Source organism: Wyeomyia smithii, chromosome 3, assembly GCF_029784165.1.
Source record: "Wyeomyia smithii strain HCP4-BCI-WySm-NY-G18 chromosome 3, ASM2978416v1, whole genome shotgun sequence".
Lineage (NCBI taxonomy): Eukaryota > Metazoa > Arthropoda > Insecta > Diptera > Culicidae > Wyeomyia > Wyeomyia smithii.
In genome coordinates this window covers 52,887,757-52,912,346 of record NC_073696.1, presented here as the reverse complement: position 1 = coordinate 52,912,346, position 24,590 = coordinate 52,887,757, and the positions used below count along the sequence as shown (strand labels likewise).

At 39.8% G+C, this 24,590-nt stretch overlaps 3 protein-coding genes across 9 annotated transcripts in view; 2 read left to right on the top strand and 1 right to left on the bottom strand.

Annotated features, from left to right (window-relative positions):
* Positions 1-1,891: 1,891 nt before the first annotated feature.
* LOC129732208 (lysosome-associated membrane glycoprotein 2) lies at positions 1,892-5,728 on the top strand. Its single transcript, XM_055692852.1, has 4 exons — positions 1,892-2,177; positions 3,887-4,222; positions 4,549-4,776; positions 4,838-5,728. The coding sequence occupies exons 1-4, from the start codon at positions 2,120-2,122 to the stop codon at positions 5,170-5,172; spliced, it is 957 nt and encodes a 318-aa protein (XP_055548827.1). The 5' UTR covers positions 1,892-2,119; the 3' UTR covers positions 5,173-5,728.
* Positions 5,729-5,876: 148 nt separating this feature from the next.
* LOC129732207 (alpha-taxilin) lies at positions 5,877-12,631 on the top strand. 7 transcript variants are annotated; one of them, XM_055692844.1, is made up of 6 exons: positions 5,877-6,038; positions 10,149-10,289; positions 10,364-10,761; positions 10,816-10,962; positions 11,024-11,204; positions 11,265-12,631. In XM_055692844.1, exons 2-6 carry the CDS (start codon positions 10,194-10,196, stop codon positions 11,994-11,996), a joined length of 1,554 nt encoding a protein of 517 aa, XP_055548819.1. In that variant the 5' UTR covers positions 5,877-6,038; positions 10,149-10,193; the 3' UTR covers positions 11,997-12,631. The 7 variants fall into 7 exon arrangements, with proteins under 7 accessions (XP_055548819.1, XP_055548822.1, XP_055548821.1 ...); XM_055692847.1 differs by having other exon boundaries at positions 10,133-10,289; XM_055692846.1 differs by lacking the exon at positions 5,877-6,038 and adding an exon at positions 9,622-9,693.
* A 382-nt stretch (positions 12,632-13,013) lies between these two features.
* LOC129732206 (putative uncharacterized protein DDB_G0289263) overlaps positions 13,014-24,590 on the bottom strand; it is a 208,131-nt gene continuing 196,554 nt past the window's right edge. The window contains exons 5-8 of the mRNA XM_055692843.1: positions 14,841-15,528; positions 14,527-14,779; positions 14,046-14,473; positions 13,014-13,984 (exon numbers count right to left, since the gene is read on the bottom strand). Of these exons, the coding sequence (XP_055548818.1) occupies positions 13,878-13,984; positions 14,046-14,473; positions 14,527-14,779; positions 14,841-15,528 (1,476 nt within the window). The 3' untranslated portion in view covers positions 13,014-13,877. The remainder of the gene's footprint in view (positions 13,985-14,045; positions 14,474-14,526; positions 14,780-14,840; positions 15,529-24,590) is intronic.

Sequence of the window (24,590 nt, the reverse complement as noted above, 5' to 3'; positions counted from 1 at the left end):
TGGGAATCCTACTGACGGCGGTACATTGGTAATGTTGGCAGAAAACAAGATTTTCTGCATTTAAATCGACATACTCTACTTTAAACAGCTATGGCTCTTCTTAGGGACATTCTAGCTCCTCAGTGTCCTCTGCAAAGTTGTTAGGCATCTAAAATACTATACTTTCACATAATGTAGTACATTTTTAGAGCATTATTGGCATCACTTACGAAAAATACAACAGGGATCATCGAGGTGAGTGAGTAAGAAGAAAAAGAAGCCAGATGTCTCCCCTTAGGTAATTACCAGAGAGGATTCACTTTTGTCGAATTTCATATATGTGTGCATTATCGCAGATCAACTCTGGTCCATGACGTTTGTTGGTCTATGATGTTTGTAACTATAAACAATCCAGCTTTCCACGAGCGGTAATGGCGGACAGTGCACGCAGCCCATTTTGACGTTTTCTGTAGGTCAGGGAATTTTCAATTGCAGTAACGGAGTAGAAAATATAACAACATCGTAACGTAGCGTAGCAAATTCAACAAACAATGGGCGTTTTGTTATTCAGATTTCGTCGTGCGCATACGCGACAAAACTGTTTATTAAAGTTGCTGTGCTACGTTGCAAAAATTTTATGTTTTTCACTCCGTTACTGCGATTGAAAACTACCCGACCTACAGAAAACGCCAAAATGGGCAGCGTGCGCTGTCCGCCATTATCGCTCGTGGAAAGCTGGATAATGGGGGAAAATTACTACACAACACATTCATGAAAGGTTTCTCGAGTTTTGATAAAAAAAAACGTTCCAATTTTACAATGTTTCACATCGATCAATTTCATGACCAAAAAGAACAAAAACCAAAACAAACGCCATGTTGCCGAATATGTTGGTTATACGATGTTTGACAGATAGATCCCCCTGGTAATTACCGTTCTTATAATCGTTTCTTGTAACCTTCGTAAAACCCCAAAACTGTTCTGGTAATTTGTGACTTCTAAGAAAAAAAAGAGAAAGGTTTACCAGTGTACATGTTCTTAGAATACGAAGAGTCCTACATAGTACGCGAAAAATACGAACTTTTTGCTGCGCATTTCAGAAATACATTTAATTTGCTCATCGCTTCAGACGCAGAGATTACCTCTGCTATCGAATACACTCCGCGTGATCTCCTTCAGTTGACTATCTTTCACGTGACCGATCATCTCGTTTAAAAAGCTATAATAAACTGAAATAAATTTCGTGGTACGTCTGTTTGTCTATTAACCAAGTGTCATGTATATATTTAGAACAAAAGATGACAGAGACCAATAGACCATTTTACAAGACGTTTCTGAACTCAATTCATGAATGAAATTTTGACAGAAAGCTTGGAACCGCTGACACAGCGCACGTAAAAGCAGCATCAATATCAGCAGGATCCGTGAAACCTGTCAGTTCCTAAAATGATCTATAGACCATCTTACGAACTGACAGGTGTCACGGAACCTGCTGATATTGATGCTGCTTTTACGTGCGTTATGTCAGCGGTTCCGAGCTTTCTGCCAAAATTTCATTCATGAATTGAGTTCAAAAACGTCTCGTAAAATGGTCTATAAGGTCAGATGGAAATAGATTAAGCAAATCAATTCTCTTAATAAACATTTAAAATTGCAACTGATGCTCAGGTTGAAGTGGTGTTTGCCAAACGGTTTCAAAAAAAATTGTTCAACAGCTCTGCTGATGATTCGAGATAAAATATCAATGAAGTAAATATTAACCGAATAATTTATTTCCATTGCAAGTTTTACCATATTTTTAAGTTTTGAAAAGTTTTTAGCGACTCCGCAAAAAATGGCACCACTGGCTGCAATCAGATGCGAAGAAGCTGATTCACGCATCGCGTATGCAGTAGTAGTAGTGTTTGCTTGCACTCGCTTCGCTCGCAGTTAACTGAACGGTGTTGAATTGAGGAGGGTCTGCTGAGGGACTGACTTGTCTGATAGCTTTATTTTTTATTGGTGCTGTGTGCTGCTGCGTACTTGGAAAGATCAAAGCCGAGGAGTTTTGCAAGCTGATTCTTCTAATCATTCGGTGGATCTTGATTGCGTTTGGCGTTGAGTGTTGTTGATCGTAGTGAAATAAGCCTCAAGGACTACGATGAAATTGTTGGTGAGATGCAGCCTGCTTTTAATGGCCGGGCTGGCCATATGCAGTGGTGAGTATCAGAATTGTGTAATATTAGCCGATTCTATAAATCCTTATTGTTCGCATTGTCAATTAACAGAAGAGATAATAATAAGTACGCTTTTGAAATTTTCTAATGTAACTTTCTATAGTGATTCACGAAACATTTTAATATGGCTTCCATACTACTGCCAGACCAGAACAAAGAGAACTCGCTGTGATAACAGGGTTGTTTTTTTTGTGTTTGCTCTGATGTATGAAATATTAGGCACACAGATGGAAGTTGCGACTTAAGTAGTTAGCGAAAAAGATTCTTTATGATTTTTTGCTTATATTATTTCCGGTTAGAGGTGAAATTGGCAAAACTACCTCCTTTATTTGTCGTGCGCAAAAGTCGGTCAATATGTTGCAGAAGAGGACTAAATGCGATTGTCGATAAAATATGAATCATACAATTGCCTCGATGGAGAATCGAAGTTTGCAAATGTTTGTTTCAAGTGCTGCCAATCACTAGACCATGGTGTTGATTTTTTGTTGGCATGCGTAATTGTGTAAGGAGCGAAACAGTTATTTCAGATTGATGTTTAATAATTTGGCTTTTACTGACATTCACAGCTGGTTGTGTACATGACAATTCATGACTCGCTCCAGCTAAAATTGAATCTGAATCATACTTCAACGACCATGTTAAACCAGAATACTATCTCGAAACTGTTCGAGGGGTAAAACCAGATAGCAGTTGAAAGAACAATCACCAATTCTTAAAACTAGAAGTAATTTAACTCTATCGTTGATAACTATTGGCAATAATAAAAATCATTGGAGGCCTATTCTACTAGCTCAAATACGCACAGTGCTCGTAATATGTTTCTTTCGTAACGATACTCAGTGCACTTGGTGATACCTTTTTGTCAGCTCTATACGAATGCCTATTGCTATTTTCATAAGAGTGCTGATTAGTGTGGCAGTAGCTTACTTCGATCGTGGCTTATCCGCTACTTACACAACTATTGAATTATTGGCGCTTTCTCGAAGGAACAGCGCTTGAGTCACCTTGTGTTGATAATTCCACAACTGTAGATTCCATTTAGTTCGGTAAATACTTTCCTGGACATGTTTCGCTACTCTTCATCAGTTAATAATACAACACGAATGTTCAAATATACACTAGGGAACGGTGCATCTTATGTCAACTTGTTAACGTCGTTATCAGTAAAATTTGCTGCTGCCTGTGCTCTTCTGAATGCCATTATTTATTCTGTCAAAGTGATGTGTAACATCATAGTCATTATGCTAATTCATATGAATATATATTCCAATCTTTCAAAATAGGTACACAGTTCTTCTTATATATATGTTTATGTCTAGTATACAGCAAAAAGTATTATTGATAAATCAATTGCCATATGGTTTCCAAGCGGCGGTTTGGTTTCAAATTATATCCTTGAACTTCACACGATATAACGATCCAGTGCCTTCTGGTGCTTTGTACTAATAGGAACTGTTTTTCGAGGTAATACTTTTAATCTCTGACTAATGTAACAATGTAGTACTATGTACCCTGATGCTACAGCCGTTATCAACATCTGGTTGAGTACGTTTTCTGGTCAGCTGGAATGTGTAATAGCCTAGCGCTTGATTATTACTGACATCAGTGACACTAATACATTTATTCATAGAGTCACGTATTTTTGATAATTCGAGATTAAAACATTTCCATTTGCCTTTTTTATCTTGCAGCTCAAGATGATTCCTTCACCACAACCCCAAGTTCCACAACAGCGAGTGAACCTTCCACCACAGTACCAACTACAAATACTACAACGACGACTACTAATGCACCAACTACTAAGAGTACAACAACGGCACCACCGCACACAACTACAACGCCAGTACCAACTACTACTGCTGCGCCTACAACAACTAGCACTGCTGTGCCACCGTCACCCACTCCTGCGCCCGGACCGGTACCAGAGCCCGAAGTAGGCACCTGGACCTGGACCAACTCTACAACCAATCGCACCTGTATTCTAACTCAAATGGCTCTGCAGCTTAACGTTAGCTATCTGGATACCGGTAAGCAAAATAAATTAGTCTCAGTCGTTCTATCATTTCGACGACATTTACAACTTTCTGTGTAAAGAAATGTGTCTGTCGCTAGATAATTATGATGAGATTTCGAATCATTCATCTCATGAAACGTTTTTCGTAAACTGGATAAGTGTCCAGATACGTCAAAATATGATATGCATCTTAGGTGTAGGTACGCATATATCACTTTAGGCAAACAGAGGTTTATATTTTTTATTGATTTTTCCTCCAGTCCGAACAAACCACGATTCTTAGGCTTCTTGTTATGTATGCATTTTATCATCACGTAATCACTTTTTCCTACTACGCAGCCGGCAAACCAACTCACGTTTTGTACGACATCCCGAAGGATGCTCGCGCCATCAACGGTTCCTGTGGCACTGATTCGCAATATATGCAGCTTGCCTGGGGTCCACCTTCAGCGCAAAGCAGCTTCCTTGAAGTCGACTTCGCTTTAAATGTCACTGAGCATGAATTCACGCTTTCCGGCATGGCTTTTCAACTCGCCGTCAATAACGGTTCGTTCCCCAACGCTAAAGGTATGATCGACTATAATCAAACAGATGACAGCGGTTTAAATTTATTTCTACCGATTTTTAGCTAACCAAACTATTACGTTGCTCAATAAGCAACCGATGTTCAAAACACCTCTGGACATGTCCTACCACTGCAACCGTGCCCAGCTGCTCAACCTAACTTCTATTGATCCCACTGGATTGAACTCAACTGTTACGGTGTCGAAGCTACAGTTTGAAGCGTTCCACAACAAAGCCAACTCTAAATTCTCGATCGCCAAGGATTGCGATGCCATTGACACACCGGATATCGTTCCGATTGCCGTCGGGTGCGCTCTTATTTTGTTGATTGTGATTGTACTGATCGCCTATCTGGCCGGACGACGAAGCACTCGGTCCCGAGGTTATCTGAGCATGTAAAGTGTGTCCTGCTTCGAGCGAACGATTGGTTCGTATCAAAATCTGTTGCCATTCCCCGGCAGCTTCTTTTCCCGGAATATTTCTGTTACCTTACTATCTCACATCGAAAGAAGCTCTATCAAATTTAAACCCATCATGCCGGGGGAACTGATTAAACTTGCTTGTTCGATACTTTTCTCCCAAGCTTTTGCAGTCTAAGCGAATATGAACGTCCTGGATGGAAGGAAAAACCACTTCCAGTGTTATGGTCTTTCGAGCCAAGGCTAGTTAGCTGTATACAAAAAAAAATATTCAGTTTGTGTAAAATGTTATATTCGAGAGAATTTTTCACTGATGCAGTTTTGTCCAATAGGGAAAATCTCCGTTTAACTGGAAACCAAAAACGTATAGGAGAACATTTTAGATTAAAGTCAAACCACATAAATAGACCAAGGGGTTTAGGAACAAAACAAACAATTAGAAAGACAAACAAAAACATACGAAATTCTGTTTATATTATACCTTTCTGTAGTTCGATAGTGTAATTTTTATGAATCAATAAAGAGTAAAAACAGTTGATTGGAAAACGAAAAATAAACAAGACAATTTTTGTGAACGGTCGCAGGAAACGCGCCTGCGCGGAAGGCTCGGAACGAACAGTCAAACTGTCTGTCAAAAAACGTGCAATAGAAAGAGCCCAACGTTTATTTTTAGCAGCACGAGAAGACATTTTCATTACGTGCTTTCCACTTTCCCGGTAACGTTGAATACAGGGCGGAGCAAGATTAGCGTGGTTGCAGTTTTTTGGCTACAGGAAAAAGGGCACTTTTTCGATGGAAATTTAGGATTGTTCAACGGTGCAACGAGTTTCGTTTTGATTATTTTCTGTGAGTATTAAATAATGTAACATTAGTAGGTTATATTCGGAAAAAGCTAGTGCAATATTGAAATGAGTTCAAGCCGTGACTCCGCCTGTAGTAATTTCCCTATCATGTCTCCCTTGCGACAGCATTCGTCAAATCGTCCGAGTCGTAAATTTTGTGATGCAGACGAAGTGTTAAAAGTTTTCTGAATTTTGATGATGGATATGTTAAGTGAAAATTGTTAGAGCGTAATTATTGAAAGGTTTCGAATAATAACTTCATTCTCTACATTACCAGAAAATGTTTTCATCAGAGCGTCGGATTAGGCTTGAGCATTTTTTTTTCTTTCGGGCCGATAAAAGGAAAATTATTCTGACTCGTTATATGTAATTGTTCTACGTTTCGAATTTTATATTTTATTTTAGTTCTATTCTATTTTTTTGTACTGAATGTAACTGCGGTAGCGTGTCATCCTACCTGCCGTTCCACTGCAAATTTAACGACTAGGTAGGCAATTATCGTTTAGAAAGCACTTCTTTGTGGTTCTATTAGTTTTCTTATCTAACTAAAATATTGGCGAAATCGTGAATCCGTTAATCAAATGTTAGCGTTGTGGATAAGCGATTCACCGCAATAGCTGCCCGAGAGACAAGATTCCAAAATTTTGTTAGTAGCTTAAGTATTTATAACAATTATTAGTAAATGAGTTTGTGTGGTCAATCGCAAATGGTGACTCCTCAACACTGTTAGAAATTAGTAATTTTGATTGTTAGGATTTGTTTGCTTTCGCAATTCAGACTTATCATTCGTAGGGAGCTAAACCTACTTGTCGAAAAAGGGTATTAAACTCACAACTAACTTAATTGCTAACTCATTGGCTATAAAGAGAGCCTATCGTAGCAATTGAGGATTGTAACGATTTTTGTCGAAAATTGGTAATAATTTTATTTGACATAGCTTCTTATGTTTCAACACCAGTAAGTCTATGTAATTCGAGTGTACCAAACCAAGGAGGGCGCTACAAAATCATTCAGAATTTTATTCTGAATCCTTTGAAGCGTTTTCTTCCTTGTTAAACAACAACTTGACCAGAATGGTACATCATAAAGCATTGCTGGTCTAAAATTTGTTGTAAACCAAAGTTTATTCTGTAAACAAAGCTAAAAATTTCTATCAATGAGAGGATATAAACATATAAACATCTCGTATATTTGATGCACTTGTTTTGTGCTCTTTGAAAATAAGTTTTTTATCGTGAATTAGTCCCAAGTACTTAACCTTGTCAGACCAACTTAAAATAACCCCATTCATCTTGACAACGTGATCATTGTTTGGGTCGAGAAAAGGAGCTCGAGGTTTATGAGGAAAAAATATCAATTGAGTTTCAGAAGCATTGGGGTAAGTTTTCCATCTTTGCAAATAAGAAGAGAAAATATCTAAACTTTACTGTAACCGTCTTTACGGGAATGCTTGTGTCAGCGCAGAAGAGAAACTTTGTGGTAAATCAGGAAGATCTGAAATAGATTGGACAAGACTGGACCCTAGACTCAACCTTGAGGCACACCTGCTGTGGAGAAAATCTATCAGATTTTGAATTCTGGTGAACCACCTGCTGAGTTCGATCAGTTAGATACTTACTTACCAATCAGACGAGAGCCGTGGTGGCTTGTGCTGTATCAAGAATTTGTCGCCATGTTGCTCGGTTTTGGGCTGTGTTTCGCCAGTTCCCCAAGCGTCTCATCACCCGCAAGTCTCCTTCGATCTGTTAGATACTATTTTTAAATTTTGATTAGAAAAATTGGAAAATTAAAAGTTAGTGATTTCGCAATCAAACCTTTATGACAAACACTGTCGAATGCTTTTTCTATGCCTAAAAGAGCAGGTCCAGTGGAATAACCATCAGATTTGTTATCTCGTATCATATTAGTAACTCTGAGCTATTGATGAATAGTGAAACACCCATGGCGAAATCCGAATTGTTCATCTTGGAAATATTGAATTTTCATTGATGTGTGACATCATCCTGATACGGATAACTCTCTCAAATAAATAATTAATAAGTTAAAGATCCCTCCATCACCAGGCACTTACCTTACCAGTCAGACGAGAGCCGTGGTGGCTCTTGCTGTATCAAGAAGTTGTCGCTATGTTGCTCAATTTTGGGCTGTGTTTCGCCAGTTTCTCAGGCGTCTCGTGCCCCGCAAGTCTCCTTCAATCTGGTCGAGCCATCGTGCACGCTGCGCTCCTCTATTTCTGGTATCGGCAGGAATGGTAAAGAGAAGTAATTTCACAGGGTTGTCTTCCGGCATCCTTACGACGTGACCGCCCCACCGCAACCTATTGACTTTCGTCAGGTTTGCAACGGGGTTCTTTTCAAGCAGCGCGTGTAGCTCATGGCTCATGCGTCGTCGCCATTCTCCGTCATCCGTCTGTACTCCACCGTAGATAGAAAGCAGCATCTTCCATTCGAAAACTCCAAGAGCGTTGAGATCCTACTCGAGAAGCGTTGTCGTCTCGATTCCGTAGAGGACTACCGGTCTTAGCAGGTTTTTTTCACAGTGTCAACTTCGTGCGTTATTCGCAGTACGAGTCATTCGGCTTCGGCCTTCAGTCGACCGTCGCAAAGTTACGTGTTATGATGTCAAAGGCATCCGCGAAGCCCAGAAGCTGAACAGACCTTGTGAAAATCGTATAATAGTGTTTAGTGATTCTGGTTTGCACCAAGGCAACCAGTGAAAAGTTGTCCTTGACATCAGAGCGGAAAATTTGATTATTCTTTGTCCAACAATTTTTAACTGTAGTCTCAAAATCTTGATTTCTCAGAAGACTAAATCAATGTTTGATCTCTTTTTGTAAATCTTCAAATATAAAAACTAAATACGGGGTTTTCAAGCGAATTGAAAGTTAAAAATTTTTGTCAATCATGGTGAATCAAATTTTATTTTAGGAAAAGCCAGTTTATATCAAGTAGCCTAATACTACTAATTTTTGAACTGGCGATCATCCGCTTGACAAAGTAGACAAACCTATAATTATTTTGATTATCGGTATTCTTTAAAAAAAGCCAAACCATTGACCATTAATCAAGACAAATCTTCGTCCATCTAATTAAAACAAGAGAAATATTGTTTTAAAATACTTGTATTTTACGTATTTTTAGAGAATAGTACCGAAAATACTTCATTACATTATTTTCCAAAATTACATTCAATCACATTCACGACTTTGGTGACTTTGGCTTCGATATCAATCTAACTAGCAGTTTCAAGTTTGTAATTTTGTTCATTTACATTTCTTTAACAATACTCTCAGTTCTAGAATTAAAACGAGAAAGATATAAAATTGAACTTCATTGATTTACGATTGTATCTTTGATGCAAAACTATTTTACACGCAAATTCTTGTTGATTTGATCTTATAAATGAGTGTTTAATTAGCATGCGAGCTAGAATAAGCATTTTTACATAAAAATGTCTTCAATAAATTCCTATCAAAGGCCGTTCTGCTGGCAACACTCTACATTTCCCCAGTTTGTTGTTTTCATTGCTTTAGCAATTTCAGCAGCGCAGACGACACGTTCAGAGCAAAACAAGATTTTACGCTTGTTTTTGTCTGTTTTTGTGCTTCGTTGACAGCTACTATGCAACTGAAGCCGCAATTAGTATCGGAGACAAAACAGGCAAGTTATTCTCTACAAGTCAAATATTTTTTCAGTCTAAACCTGCGGGTAACGACCCTATCATTTTTAAATTTTCAATTCTGGACTTTCTTTTGTGTGACATACCGCGGAGTGTCCAGTTGAAACAATTATCGGAATAAAATTCCGGTAAAAGGCTGCACTGCAAGTGCAGCTGCCTGCTAGAAAAATAGCTGCTTCCACCTTCTACCACCCCAAACCCGCCCACTCTGTGTTGTTGAGTCAATTTCGCAACAAAGTTTCGCAAATGCCGCTAACACCTAAATGTATATGCAAGTTTTGCTAGCTACCGGTAACATTCTAGAAAAAGTATTGCATTCATATCATAATATAGCTATTGCATATAGTCCTTGCTTAGACGGCAAGGCTATACCTACCCTAATCACCAGTTGTATTATCGATTAAATAAGCTTAGTTCCAGCTTTTTTCTTCCGTAGTATTATAGTTGCTAGACAGATTTGCAGACTTGATAAAAGGAAAACATGGAAGCTACGAGTAGTAATAACGATCGACACCCGGCTGAGTTGAAGAAACAGATGCGAGAGGATAAGCAGCGGGAAGCAAAAATACAGGAACAGGTAGGAAACGTCTTCCATATATTAGGGTTAGAAACAATTTAATATTAATTCACGATCTGTTCCTATTTTTCTAGCTGAACAAACAACTGACCGGCATGTCGATGGAGGAAAAGTTCAACCTGGTCCAGAAGCGGCTGGTTGACGCGGAGAAGGAGAATAAACGGCTACAAGCGCTGCACAAACAGTACGAACGCAGCCTAGAGGCCACCAAAAAGGAACGCGAAGGTATGATACTCGAGCACAGCAAGGTTGCGATGACGAAGACCAAACTGGAACAGCTGTGCCGCGAGTTGCAAAAGCAGAACCGAATGATCAAGGACGAGAGTCTGTCCAAAATCAAAGAGGAGGAGGAAAAGCGCAAGGAAACGCAGGCCAAATTTCAAAAGTCACTGAACGAAATTCAATCTGTGATGAATGAGAATAATGAGAAAAATCTGCAACTCAAGGAGGATAACATGGAGATGGCTAAAAAGTATTCGAGTCTAGTTGAAACCTAAAAGCTGTTACGCTAGTAAAATTATTTCAGGTTTAAATTCATCCTGGAGCAATATGAACTAAGGGACCAACAGATGGACAAGATGAACAAGCAGATGGATTTGGTAACGCAGTTGAACGAAGCAAAACTTGCCAAAGCTACAATGGAGGCGGCAGCTGAAAAAGAGAAATTTCTTGCGTACGATATTCCTAGCTATGGTGACCCATTCATCCCTAATAACAATGGTTTGTAATTTTAGAGAAAAAGAGCTAATAATCACTGAGTTGACAAAAGTGAAGAAGCAGTTAACCGACCTACAAATGGTTGAGCATCATCTTCGTGAGCAAGTTAACATGTATTCAGACAAGTACGGCGAGTTCCAGGATTCTCTGAAGAAGAGCCATAGCATTTTTGTTGGCTACAAGGGTGATATGGAAAAGGTAGTTGAAACAGTTGATAGCATAAGTAGCATGCATTATTGTTTTTTTTTTTTTTTGCAGATGTCCAAAAAAATCAAAAGCCTTGAAAAGGAAACCTCTACGTGGAAGTCGAAATGGGAGAGGAGTAATGCCGCTCTACTAGATCTCGCTTCCGAGAAACAAGTCCGTGATGAACACATAATGAAAACTGCCCGACAATTGTTTCAGCTGCAGAAACTATGTCGAACGTTACAAAATGAACGAACCGCCTATTTTGGAGCTTTGAAGGCTAACAACATAGAAATTCCGGAGATCGTAGAGGTTCCCTGCAAAATGCCTGAACCGGAGCCTTTACCGGTAACAAATGCTAAAAAACAAGACGATCGTTTGGAGATTATGACCAAAAACTGTACGGCACTCAAGGAGAATTTGGCAGCCCTGCAGGGACAGCTGAGCGCTATTCACTCGCAAACGTCAGATGCTACCGAAGCAACGGAAAAAGCTGCAGAACCGGTAAATGGGAAAGTGGCACCTCAACAGAATGGAGAGCCACAACCGGGTAAAAAAAATAAAAAAGACAAAAAAGGAAAAGGCGTGGCGGCAGATTTGGGGACTGAAACTACCCAGCAGAAATTGTCTGAAATTAAGCTGGGTGAAAATGGATCCTCTGAAGACAGCAAAGAGGTGACTCCGCCAAACGAACAAGTGAAGACTGACACTTCCGCTAAGGAGGCAATTACCGGTACCGATGATGTAGCAGCTACTTGTGAAACGACGGAACAAGTGCAACAAACGCCAGTCGAAACGACGTAAACCTTCAGGTTACTCCAGAATAACAAAGTTTCTTTAAGTATATACTAAATTACTAGGAATATCTCTCGTCAACAGTTTCAGTCCTTTCGCGTTTATATCTGTTGATTGTTGAAGCAATATTATTGCAGCCCAGCTGAACATGATTATCATAGCGAGCCCCAGTGCTCCCCCAAGATATCAGCTTTCGACTCTTGGAGAGATATTTATACACAGCTTAGAGCACCAGCTGCTACACCATGTGGATTTCAATAGGAATCCCTACGCAAAGAGCTTTTTACAGAATTTTTAGAACGTTCGACTAAATATGCGCTCAGGGAGATTGCAAACTAAGCCTCTGTCTTCTACAGCAGTACGTTAATGAAACCATTTGTATTTTATTCGCTATTGACTGAAATTTATTGAATTCGCGGACGTTGGACCGGGTGGCACCTGGTGTTTATAAGCCGTGTATTTTCTGAGCAATGGTACCACAGAAGAGAAAAAAACATGATTTTGGCTAACGAGAATGAATGAACTGCCTAGCTTCCCATGTTTCAGACTTTGCATCAATCATCAGAGGTCTATATTTTTGATTTTTGACCCGAATCGTAATCAACTATTTATTAATAAAAAATATGCGTTTATAATATTATGTAGTTAACGTCTTTGTTCATTTATGTCTCAACTATGATAAGATTAAATGGTTCAGTCCCCAACAGAACAATATTTAGAAAGTAACAGATGATATCAGAAAAAAGAAGCCCCGCGTAGAGCGGAGTTGCTACGGATTTGCAGCAGGAGCTTCACAAAACCTTCAGTAAGATTTTTCGGATTTTTATTTTTTAATTCTGGTGAGAGAAGTAAAAATGTATCCTTCACAATTTAACTAGTAAGCATTATTCTGAACTTCATTTCAATGCATTTGTCTCAGAGTAAAACACTTGGGACATCTATGATCTACTTTCTAACAACTTCATACTATATTTACTTTACTGTTTAAGTATATTTCGGATATTTCATTCAGCGTTCAGCTCACTATTTTCGATAGTACTTTTATTCACTAACACGGTTTGTTCTACAAAGTTGTTTTTGTTTTTATTCAGCGGTGAAACTCTCGAATATCGTACGATTTGATTATTATCATGAACACATGCTTCAGTTGCTTTTCGCATCTAATGTGCAGTAGCGTAAACTGGAGGCCAGTGCGTTTCTACGCGTTTGCCGAGATCGTTTTGATCTAGTTCGCATTTCGAGGGCTTATAGCATTATTACCTGGACAAATTCAAATTTATGCCCAACAAACACAGTTCTAAATACGTATTGAAGCGTTTCGGTAACGAATGAATTTAATATATTCGATTTTTTCAACCAACAAATTTTGCAAAATATTTTCAGCGTTTTATGATAAAAAAATAGGCAACAATCGATCAAAAATAATGCAAGCTGCTTATCAAAACGTAAAAAATAATTTTGGCGCATAAAGCAATTAGTATACAAGGTTTTTTTTTTCTTGAATCCCAATAATTCGCTTCGATGTAATGTTCACGAGTTCACTTTCTTTTTGCAGTACCTATTGCACTCACTCGTTGATATGTTTTATGCCCTATTACAACAGTAAGCCTATGAATCTACTAGAGTGGCATGAATAGTAAAATTCTGCGTAGCATTTCACGACGACGATCGCGGGAGTATGCGCACTTTACGAAATCACACGGACTAACCTTTAATTGATCAATCTGAACTCCTTAGTGGGGCATATCGTGAGCCTATGCAAAATTGAAACAGTTTACTTTTTAGCAATCTTTCCCTACTGGCTAGCTGGGGAAATTTGAATAGTTATTTTTTCATCCATTTTTGGATGGATGTACCACAGCTTTTTTTTTGCTTGCATTTCTATACAGTTTAGACACGAGTCGGTGGAGTTCCCAGGTATGGAATGCGCTTTGGGCTTGGCGTGTTGGTGATCCACTGCCGGCGTGGCACCTGCTGACAGTCCGAGTAGGAACGATCTGAAAAGATACGTTGAGTTTGAGACAGTTTAAAAAAAAAACGATCTATAACAATACCAACCTCTAAACTTCATTCCCTGTGAATCACTGATGATGGCAGCAAGTGCCGGATGTTGATAGCGTTCGCGTAGTGCCGCCGTTCCATTTCCGTTGGCGCTACCGTTAATACTATTGCCATTGTAGTGATGTCCGTTGCTGTTATTGTTCAACCCGTTAACGTGATGTTGCTGTTGATGCTGTAGCTGCTGCTGTTGTTGCAGCAATTGATGATGCAGCTGGTGAATATTCCCATTGCTGCCAATAGTTCCCTGATGTTGCGAGTGAGGATGATAATGTCCGTTCGTAATCGGACTACTGTTGTTGTTGTTCGTACTGTTGTTATTATACTTGTTCTGCTCGAAAAACTCGGCACGAATCGAACGAATCGAATTTTTGTTGTCCTCCGGATGATTGCGAGATCGGAGAATCTTCTGCTCCTGTACGCTGTATCTGTAAATATAACGTTAATTGGAATTTTCAAACATAATTTAATTTCCTCTTACCTCGAGCCATAGCTATTCATGTTGTTATTGTTGTTGTTGAGAAACCCATGACGGATACTGTTTGCCGGTGAGACCAGAGTACCGCGTGAGGAACTGATCCCGGTGTCTGTGGTTTTATCCTTATTCAAACTTTGGTTGTGATGGTTGTAGGCGGCCACCAAATACATGTTGTCCCGGCAGCTCGACGGACGGTGGGTTGAAGGTGGCGTATCAAGACCACTGTCACATGCGGAATAGTCCAAATCTGTGAGCACTAGATAAAAAGAGAATGCGATTTGAAATCACTGATTTGTATAGTTTGATACAAGGCTTACGTGAATGTCTCTTGGTTTCGTTTCCTGTAGGCCCTAGAGGGCGTCTGTATAGGTCATCGTTATCACGATAACGACCACCGCGGCGCAACTCGACTTCCTCATCCTCGTCGTTGATGATGTAGGTGCTGTTTCCGTTGATGAAGTTATCGGACAACTTCTTGAGCGGAGAATACGGGAACCCATTATAGATACTGCTACTGCTATATCCGTTGTTGGGGTTACCAAGATGGTTATGTCTCGCGTTCGGTACCTTCTTAGGAGTGGATTGATTTGTCAGCATTCCATTCATCAGCCCATTCTCGCTGATGGCGCTCAGATCCGGCACCGAGTCCGAGTGCAGGAAGTGCAAGTGATTCAGATTGGTAGCGGTTTTGTGGTGCCTGGACATCAACCAGTCCTCAATCGCACCCGAGTAAGTTCCTCCTAGGCCCAAGTGGTTGTTTTGCAGCGAGGCGTGTGAAACCGGTGCTGCCAAAGAGGCACGCGAGCGTGGTCCCTGGGTAAGCCGGAGCGCCCGACGCCGTTCCTTGCTGCTCAGGGTGCACTCCTCTAGCAGCTCAAACCAGTCCTCCAGACCCTGCTCGCAGCGCAATAAAACGCGACCTTCTCGCGCACCGAGAAGCAAGCCAATTGCGCTGTACGACCTGCGGTTCATCCACTCGACCTTCTCAACGTCAACCAGTTTTATCTGTGGAAGAAATGTTAACAAAAATGTAGTTAGGTTTATGTAGTCAATTGTTTTTCCATAATTAGAAAACTGCATGTCTGCCTTTCCTCATTAATTTGGAAGCCTGCTATGTTAATTGTTTTATTGTGGAATGTGGCAGAATGGATCCATCCGATGAATAGCTTTTAATTAACAACTTCTCAATTGATCGCTTACAATCAAACAACTGTATTGTTTTCTAATCAACAATCTGTCATTAATTGTACTGAGCTCTAATAAAGGTTGTTTCCGATTCCCCGCGTAGCCTACCGGGGCCTTGCCCTCGAGCCGGAGAGTTTCTATTAAGCCAACGATATCCATTTATCAGCGAGGGATTTGGATTCGAACGGCCTCACGAACGGCACTTCTGCTGGCTTCCGGGGGCTACACACACACAGTGCGATTTGTTACTTTCTTCCGTGGGGCTTGACGCCCGACGACGCAGCTAATTAATGAATTTATGGCTAAGCGCGCGTTGGCGGTCGCTCTAATTACAGTTCTATCCCAATTTATAACCAAACAACCGAATTGGATCGAATGAGTTTGAACGCGGCAGACACACAGTCAGTGAGAGCTTGCGGGAATGCGGGTAATTAGGTGTCATTTATACGGGAGACAAATTAAACCATTTTTGGTGGCAGTGAGCTTTTTTGGCAAATGAAAACGGATGAACGCTTACTTCAGGTTTTCGAGTACAAAAATAAAATAACGCGACGCAAATACAATAAAAAAAATAACAATAGGTAATATCAACTTATAAGAGCTTGTTAGCAAGCATAGAAAATATCCAAACATCTTGAAAAAGTTTGTTTTTATTTGTTTCATACATACTTCAATCCGATGACTCGGTTTAGCATATCCTCAAAATTGCATACCTTTTCAGTTTGTTATAAGGATATTGAATCAACTAGTCTAACTAGTGATTAATTCTCGAATTAATCAAATTAGCAAAAATATTCTGGTTTAAGAAGAGGACTCGTTTGAAAATAATGCAGTTGTTTAAAAATTATGCTTGAAATTGGTGGATGAGCTGGAAACCATTTCAAATCTGATCACAAGTAAAATTCTTGATGCATATTAATGAAGATGTTCTATCAAGATGCGAGTGTCAAATAAAAACTAACCTTAGTCCAGAAGGACTTTTTTTGTAAGATTTGGACCACTGCGACCATTATTTCTGATCTTTTGTGGTAATCAGAAGGGCTTAGAAAATCCTCTAGAAAATCATTCAATGAAGCAAAGCTGCATAGAAGATCGTTTTTTAAATTCAACAAGGAAATAAAAAATGTTGGAGAACCATTTGAAGGCAAATGTGTGAACATATCGAACATACTGCCACTGCGTTCAGGTTGCTGAAAGCCCTGTCTAAAGAATGTTCCAACGGTTTAGGTAGGCTGAAAAAGACAGACGGAACATAAACCGCACATTCTCGGGAAACACTGTTTATTATAATGGATAAGAACTTTCCAGAATCAACTTCGATTGATACTAATGAGAACCAGCACTGGAGAATAGTTAGGCTAAAATGCGATCTGGACTGAACCCCTTGCCCTCCTTTCAACCACATAAGTCTCCAAAAATGAACAAATAACTCCTTAATACTTATTATAGTTGGAGACAAACTAGAGTTATTTTGCTATATCACGGTTGCCAATGAGTATGGATGTGTCGGATATCATCGGACGGTCGTTCAAGGAATTGAATTTAGCTGAAACTGTACTGTGGAAGCAAGTACAAAGCGAAAGTTTTCCAGATGAAACGGCCACGCTGTTAAAAAAAATCAAGACCAAGATCAAGATCAAGACAGCATGCTCTACAAGTTAACTCATGTGCTGGACCAAATCGGCGTCATCAGGAAAGGAGGCAGAATGGAAGACCTTCCGTTTGACAAAGTGCCCCTGAATATTTTGAGCAAAAACCAGGAAGGTGATTCTCCATTATCATGAGAAACTTGGACACGCCAATTATGAAACAATTTTCCATGAACTTAGGTATTTCGTGTTCCGAATTTGCGCACTGCAAAATCAAGAAATGTCGTCCACGTTACCCTATGATGGGACTTCTTCCGGTCCGACGAATCACGCCTTAATTACGTCCGTCCATCGCTGTAGTGGTGGACCACCTTGGTTCGATCGAGGTAATCTTCGGCAGGAGAAGCGAGAAAAGGTGAATGGCACTGTTCACTTGCCTCAGCGTGTAGGCGTGGATGTCCAGAGGAATTCTTTTCGGATAACGGGACGAATTTAAAAGGAGCGAGCGAGGAGATACTGAATATTCTAAAGCAGATTAATAATGACTGTGCTGAAGCATGGATTAGCTCCACAACGAAGTGGAATTTCAATCCACCCAGAGCGCCATTTTTTTTGTAAGATTTGGACCACTGCGACCATTATTTTGATCTTTTGTGGTAAAACTCTTCTTTAGTCTAGGTACTCGTGACAGACACATCACTATTGATGGAAGTGATCGTCGTTGTCATATCGCACCCTTTCTCACAATTAGGCACTGAATTTCGTATGAAATGTATTACCTCATTAAGATTCGCAGACCAGACCTCAAAAGGCTCCAAAGTTCCTTTTCCAAAGGCTCTTATTCTGCGCTGTATTAGTGCACTGCAGTGGCAGAGCAAATGTTCTGCGGTTTCACATTCGAACCCGCAGAGACGACAAATTTCGTCATTTGACTGACCAATTTGTTTCAGGTGATGCTTACTTGGACAGTGTCCTGTAAACAGTTCAGTAATTGTCCTTAGTCCCTTTTTATTTAAACTAAGCAATTGCTGGCTTTTCTTCACGCTTGATTTTATAAAGAGTTTGGACTGGCGTAGCCCTACTGAGCATATCCAGTTCTCTGGTATTGTCCTATGTTCCCAGGTTTTCAATTCTGCTTTCAAGGCGCTTGATGACACCCTACAGAATGGTTCTGGGCCAATGAAATCGGTACATGACCCTTTCTAGCTAACGTATCGGCTTTTTCATTGCCTTCCACTCCGCAGTGACCAGGAACCCAGTATAACCATACTTGGTTCCTTTCTGCCAGCTGTTTCAGTGAAAGGATGCACTCCCATACTAGCTTAGAGGTACATGTGAAGGCTTTTAGTGCGTTAAGTGCTGCTTGGCTATCAGAAAAAATGCATATGTTAGCATACCTGTATTTCCTATCCAAACAGACTTGTGCACATTTATAAATTGCAAATATTTCGGCCTGGAACACTGTAGGCCAACTGCCCATTGGTATCGAGATACTTATCCCAGGACCCTTTATACCTGCTCCGGTTGAATCATTCATTTTTGAGCCATCTGTGTAAAAGACGACAGAGCCTTGTCGGATATTCGGGCAACCTTGTTCCCAAACTTTCCGTTCGGTCTCTATGATTTTGAAAGGTATTTCGAAGTTTGCTTCTGTATTCATCCAATCTTCGATACCTGGTATATGTTTGCTCAGCTAGAAATGTTTGAGGATTGCCAGCTGGCCTGTCTGATCTCCACAGGTACTTTTTTAAGGCGTGTTAGTCTCAATGCACTTTTTTCTGTCTCTAGTTGTACTACCTGGTGGAGTGGTAATAGATGCAGAATTGCATCTAAGGCTTTCGACGGAGCACTTTTCATTACTCCTGTATATAATTGCATTACAAATTAGCCTTTGCAACTTGCCAAGCTTGTTCTGCGTTGACCTTTCTTTTGTTATAGGCCACCACACTAGCGAGGCATACGTTATTCTTGGTCTTATTATTGCCTGGTACAACCAATAAATCATACTTGGCCTTAGACTCCATGTTCTGCCAATAGCTTTGCTACATGACCAGAGGGCACTCGTAGCTTTACTGATGACATATTCAATATGTGCATTTCAGCTGAGTTTCTGATCTAAAACTACTCCTAGATGTTTAGTCTCAGTGGATAGCTGCAGTGTAGTCTCGCCCAGCTTCAGGCTCTTCAAGTTGTACCTTCTTTTCCGAGTGAAGGGAATAATGGTTGTTTTAGAGGGGTTAATGGTCAGCCACTCTTGTCTACACCATTCTAAAGTATAGTTTAGAGCTAACTGCATTCTCTCCGATACTGTACTGTCGAATTTTCCCCTCACAAGAATCACAACATCATCGACGAATCCGACCACTTCGAAACCTAGCTCAGTTAGGTTTCTAAGTAGCTGGTCTACAACCAATGACCACAGCAAAGGCGATAGAACTCCACCTTGCGAGCATCCCTTAGTTGTGTTCCTTGTAAGGGTAGTATTACCCAATACTGCAGTTATCTCACGGCTATTCAGCATGGTTTTGATCCATTTTGAGGTATATGTATCAAACCCATGGTGTCCCATTACGTTCAATATTGAGTGATGGACCCAGAGCGCCATACATGGGCGGTATCTGGGAGCGTATGTTGAGCTCCGTCAAGGAGGCGCTAAACGTTCTCAGTGATGACTGGAAAATCACCGACGAAATTCTTCAAACCACTATGTGTGAAGCGGAGGATATGATCAACATGCCTCCCTTAACCCACATGCCAGAAGAGTCCGGGAGTATGGAAGCCATAACTCCCAACTATTTTCTACGAGGAGCTGTCCGCGACGCCGACATTCTGTTCCACAAGCGGGTGGAATTCGCTGAATGTCTGCGGGGTTTGTATGAAAGGTCACAACCATATGTGTAAACCGCGTAAAAAACTCGTAAATTCCGGAATCCGCGCAAGAAAAACGCGTAAATTCCGGAATCTGCGTAAAAAACCGCGTAAATTCCGAAATCCACGTAAAAATATCCGCGTAAAAAGCGACCTTGGTGTATTATTATTCATTAAAGCTAAATTTGTTAGAATTATCATTCATAAATCCAGTTAATTAGTGAAGATGAAGTGAGTTTGTGAGTATTAAAAATTGATCTATTTACTGTAAGTAAGGTAGGGAACATATAGGAGCCGCCTGTGTATTGAGACGAAATACTTTAAATCTGTAAGATGAAATACAAACATAAATATATCAATTTGTTCTCTATCTTTTTCTCTGTCAGCGCTTGTTTTTAGATTTTGAAACCGATTTAGCAAACTTTAACAATAATCAATTAAAGATTATCGAGAGACTTTATTCCAATCACCCCGAACCTTTTGAGCAGTTTGCATCTGTTTTGCAGGGGATTTTCCTCAGCACTTAAATAGCGCCTGAATAGCTGCAACTTTTTTCGTTCGATATTTTTTCAAAGATTTGTCTGTGTTGAACGGAATTTGATGTATTCGTAAGACAGCTAGTTAATCAGAGGTTTCGTTCGCATCATTGAAATTGACGATATTGATCGAAATTCAGGAGATTGAGGCCCGTTTATTTTGACTGTTTAAAATAGGTGCCACTGCTTAAGGGGTAATATCTACCAAAAAAATTTTTTTCGCCATTTTTTTTATTGGCCTAAATCATGCTAAAACTATCCAAGAATCAAAATCTACATCGCCCAAGTATAGATCGAAACTCAAAGTTCGTTTAAATCAATTTCTACCGAACAACTTTTATACTCCAAAATCACATTTTTCGTTTAATTTGGCGATGCTCGATTTTCTTTTTATTTCGAGGCCTTGTAAACTAGTAGAAGCTACCTATGATCGTTATCGTGTTTCAAATTTGAAGTATAGAGGTCTCTGCATCAAGTTTCGACCGTTATAGCGTCTCTACAGAACGTGTGTATTCACAATTTCCCTTTGTTCAGTCGATCAGCCGTTCTCGTTGTGTACATTCTTTGTTTGAGTTTTTTTATACTTTTTAATTGTGAGTTATATTCAAAAGTACTTAAATATAAGTGACAAGTTTGAGTTTTGCGTGAGATCGGGCGCCAACTGTGTCAAAATCGCTGAGCATCGAATGTCTGATATCGCGAAAGAGGCTAGGCGCAGCCATACATCAGATGACAAAAAGGAAGAAGAGGAAAATAAAACCCAGGAAGGACAACTTTACGGCGCAGGGATAGCTGACTGAAGGTAAAAAAATTATTAGGGGTTTTATTATTGCGATTCTTAAGATTTATAGCATTTTGAAACTTCAAACGCGTTTTTCTCAATACCATGTTTTCAAAATCGGCGAGCAACTGGAAAAGTTTACATCTGATTGACTTGAAATTGTAACTGTAGCTTCTTCATTAGGTTATCTAGTGAAGTACACACGATTTAAGCGATTGATTAACAACAACTAAAGTTATAAACAATCAAAGTCGATTTTTTGTGCCGAAACAGAACTTTTTTTTTTCAAACCGTTGCCATTTTGCGAAGAAAAATTCTAAAAATATAATCATGCGTACTTCACTAGCGACACTTATGTAGATAGTGAAAAAATTTTAGTTTTGGTTATAGGTGAAGTTGGACACGACTTCTACTGCTCGCTGTGGAACAACTTTAAAAAAAAAGCGGTTCACGGCAATCGCTGCACAGCCGCCATTTTGTAACAAAAATAGCAATAAAAATATTTTTTCGATTCTGCAAGAGTTGCTCAATCCAATGATATATTATTTATATACCTTACATCTCAAATGTCCTGTAAAAAAGTTCATGAAAAAAGCCTTGTTTTTTTGAGCATTTGGTAGATATTATCCCTTAATTTTACTACAAACAATCGAATACCCTTTAATCGAATACCTTCCGAAGATACGTATTTTGGTTGCTACATACAACCATCATCAGTGCTTATGTGGACTGTGTAACAGGTGTAAGAGCCGCCGAAACTAAACTCAGCAGCAAACCAGGAAGAGACCGTAGACTTCGGCGTAGGACTCGCACCCGGTGGTTTTGCGCTGTCGAGGAAGACACGCGAGCTGTTGGTTTTCAAGACAGGAGACCGGCTCCCCAAGGCCGACAAATTAAGGCATCTACTATTCGTTCGGCGTTGGACCGCTAAGACTGTTGCCATAAAAGTAGTGTACAGTAAGTAAATTGACTTAGTATATAGTAACAAAACAAAAACCACAGCAAGTATCATAGCGTATTTTCTCGAAGAATCAGCATTCCACCGATATAATCAAGCTGAAAATATCCAGGGAAAAATAACGTTACTGATGGTCTAAAAAATACAGTTTCGGTATTAGTGTGAAATATTACCTGAATGAAATGAAATTAAAATTAAAACTTGCTGTGATAGAATGTTCGAGAGAAGATATAATTGTACTCAGTTTTCCAAATAATGAAAACTTTTTAAATTTTGAATATCATGAAAACAAACGCTTAGGCAAGTAATTATCGTCTTGAAGAAGAAAAAGCTTTTTGTTAGTGAACGCCTCAAAATCGTACGATTCGGTGTTGACAATTCATTCTGAAGAGATGCTATGAGGCTTCATTGGTTTGATATCAAGGAATTGTGTTTGCTTCACTGCTGTTCTTTTTATCAACGCTGTGTCCATTAGGGCAGGGAATCGTTATATGAAGAAAACGGAACTTGATAGCAGAAAGCCAGAACCAAGTTTTTTTTTGTGTTCTATTTGGAGCCCCAAACAATCCCAAATTTATCGGGAGTCGATTGGTTTAGTCTCCGCTTGGCGCATTGCATTTCAAATTTATATAGAGATTTGTATGGAAAAAGCAACGTTAATAATCGTTAAAAATAGATCCACGTGGTATGTGGATGGCCCCTGATGGGAATCCTACTGGCGCCGGGACATTGGTAATGTTGGCAGAAAACAAGATTTTCTGCATTTAAATCGACATACTCAACTTTGAACAGCTATAGCTCTTCTTAGGGACATTTTAGCTCTTCAATGCCTTCTGCAAAGTTGTTAGGGATCTAAAATATTATACTTTTACATTATGTAGCGCATTTTTAGATCATTATTGAGCTCTCTAGAAACGTAAATGCAAAAAAGTATGTTTTCCCATATAAATTTTCATACAATTTTGAATAGCAATGCGCCAAGCGGAGACTAAACCAATCGATTTCTGGTAAGTTCAGGATTGTTTGGGGCCCCAAAAGAAATTAAAAAAACCGACATCGTTCGCCGTTGGTGGTTACATTTTGTTCAAGGTTGTCTTTAAAGAAACGGTCTAATGATACCAAACTGTAAGCCACACCAAAATGTTTTTTTTTTTCGATAGTTTAGTGTCCAACGAAATAAATTTAGTGCAAAGTCTGGTGTGACCACTCCTGGTCACTAGGTCGATAATGATTATAAAATGGTCGTTACAGGCAAAACACATTACTTGGATGCCAAAAATCACTTCTCAAAACTCAAAAGTAACTATTTTCATTTGCTTTCATAAGCAATAAATTCAATTTTGCAACAATTCAATTTTTGCATTGCAGTCCGCATTGTTAAAACTCCAAATGACAGGGATCTTGAAACTACCAAAGTTCACGTGCGGTAATTTGTCGTGATTTGAGAGCATGATTAAAATCAACTTTGCTGTGTGTTAGATTGTTTTCAATCTAAGTCAATCACACAGTAGCTGGGTAGCTAAAGGAACATACTACTGGATTAGCATGGGTAAAATGGCGCTTTGCGGCTCGTTTGCTCCTTTAAATCAGAGTTTCGAAAAAGTTCAATCTTGATTCAACGCTCGTACCTCATAATGGTAAAGCGTCACGAAAGAAAAACGTCAACAACGCGAAATCGGACTGCCGAGACGGGCAAATCAATTAAAATCAATTTATATTCACCTCGCTTAACAAACATTTCGCACGACGTCAAGCGGCCGCCGTAACTATTTTAAACGACGATGACGATAACGACGGTTAGGGGTTTTCCCGAGCCTACAGAAACACGGACCAAAGGTTGGCTTAATTGCATTTTCCAACCGATATTGACGATGTTTCCGTCACCGTCGTCGGGCTTTCCGTCACTTGGCTCAATCAAGACCTGACAGAATGTGCAGCCGCAGTTGCAGTCGGCGCCCCCACATCCACGTTCATTCAGGGGCTCAGACGAAGAACCCGTCCGGAAAAATGAGCGCTTCCAACCGGAAGCAGCAGAATGGAAAATCGCTTAAGCCTGTGTGCCGCAGTTCGCTTCGGCTGGCAGAGAAAACGATAAAGTTTTGGGGCTTCGCTGCCGCAGACTCGACGACAAACGTTCAGGGTCGCCTTCT

What these genes read in the sequence shown, in the direction of transcription:
- LOC129732208 (XM_055692852.1), top strand. Translation starts at nt 2,120, where the DNA reads ATGAAATTGTTGGTGAGATGCAGCCTGCTTTTAATGGCCGGGCTGGCC. An exon ending in CGGGCTGGCCATATGCAGTG is followed by an intron (nt 2,178 to 3,886) that starts GTGAGTATCAGA and finishes TTTATCTTGCAG; the next exon opens with CTCAAGATGATTCCTTCACC. An exon ending in TTCGTTCCCCAACGCTAAAG is followed by an intron (nt 4,777 to 4,837) that starts GTATGATCGACT and finishes ACCGATTTTTAG; the next exon opens with CTAACCAAACTATTACGTTG.
- LOC129732207 (XM_055692844.1), top strand. Translation starts at nt 10,194, where the DNA reads ATGGAAGCTACGAGTAGTAATAACGATCGACACCCGGCTGAGTTGAAG. An exon ending in AAGCAAAAATACAGGAACAG is followed by an intron (nt 10,290 to 10,363) that starts GTAGGAAACGTC and finishes CTATTTTTCTAG; the next exon opens with CTGAACAAACAACTGACCGG. An exon ending in ACAAGGGTGATATGGAAAAG is followed by an intron (nt 11,205 to 11,264) that starts GTAGTTGAAACA and finishes TTTTTTTTGCAG; the next exon opens with ATGTCCAAAAAAATCAAAAG.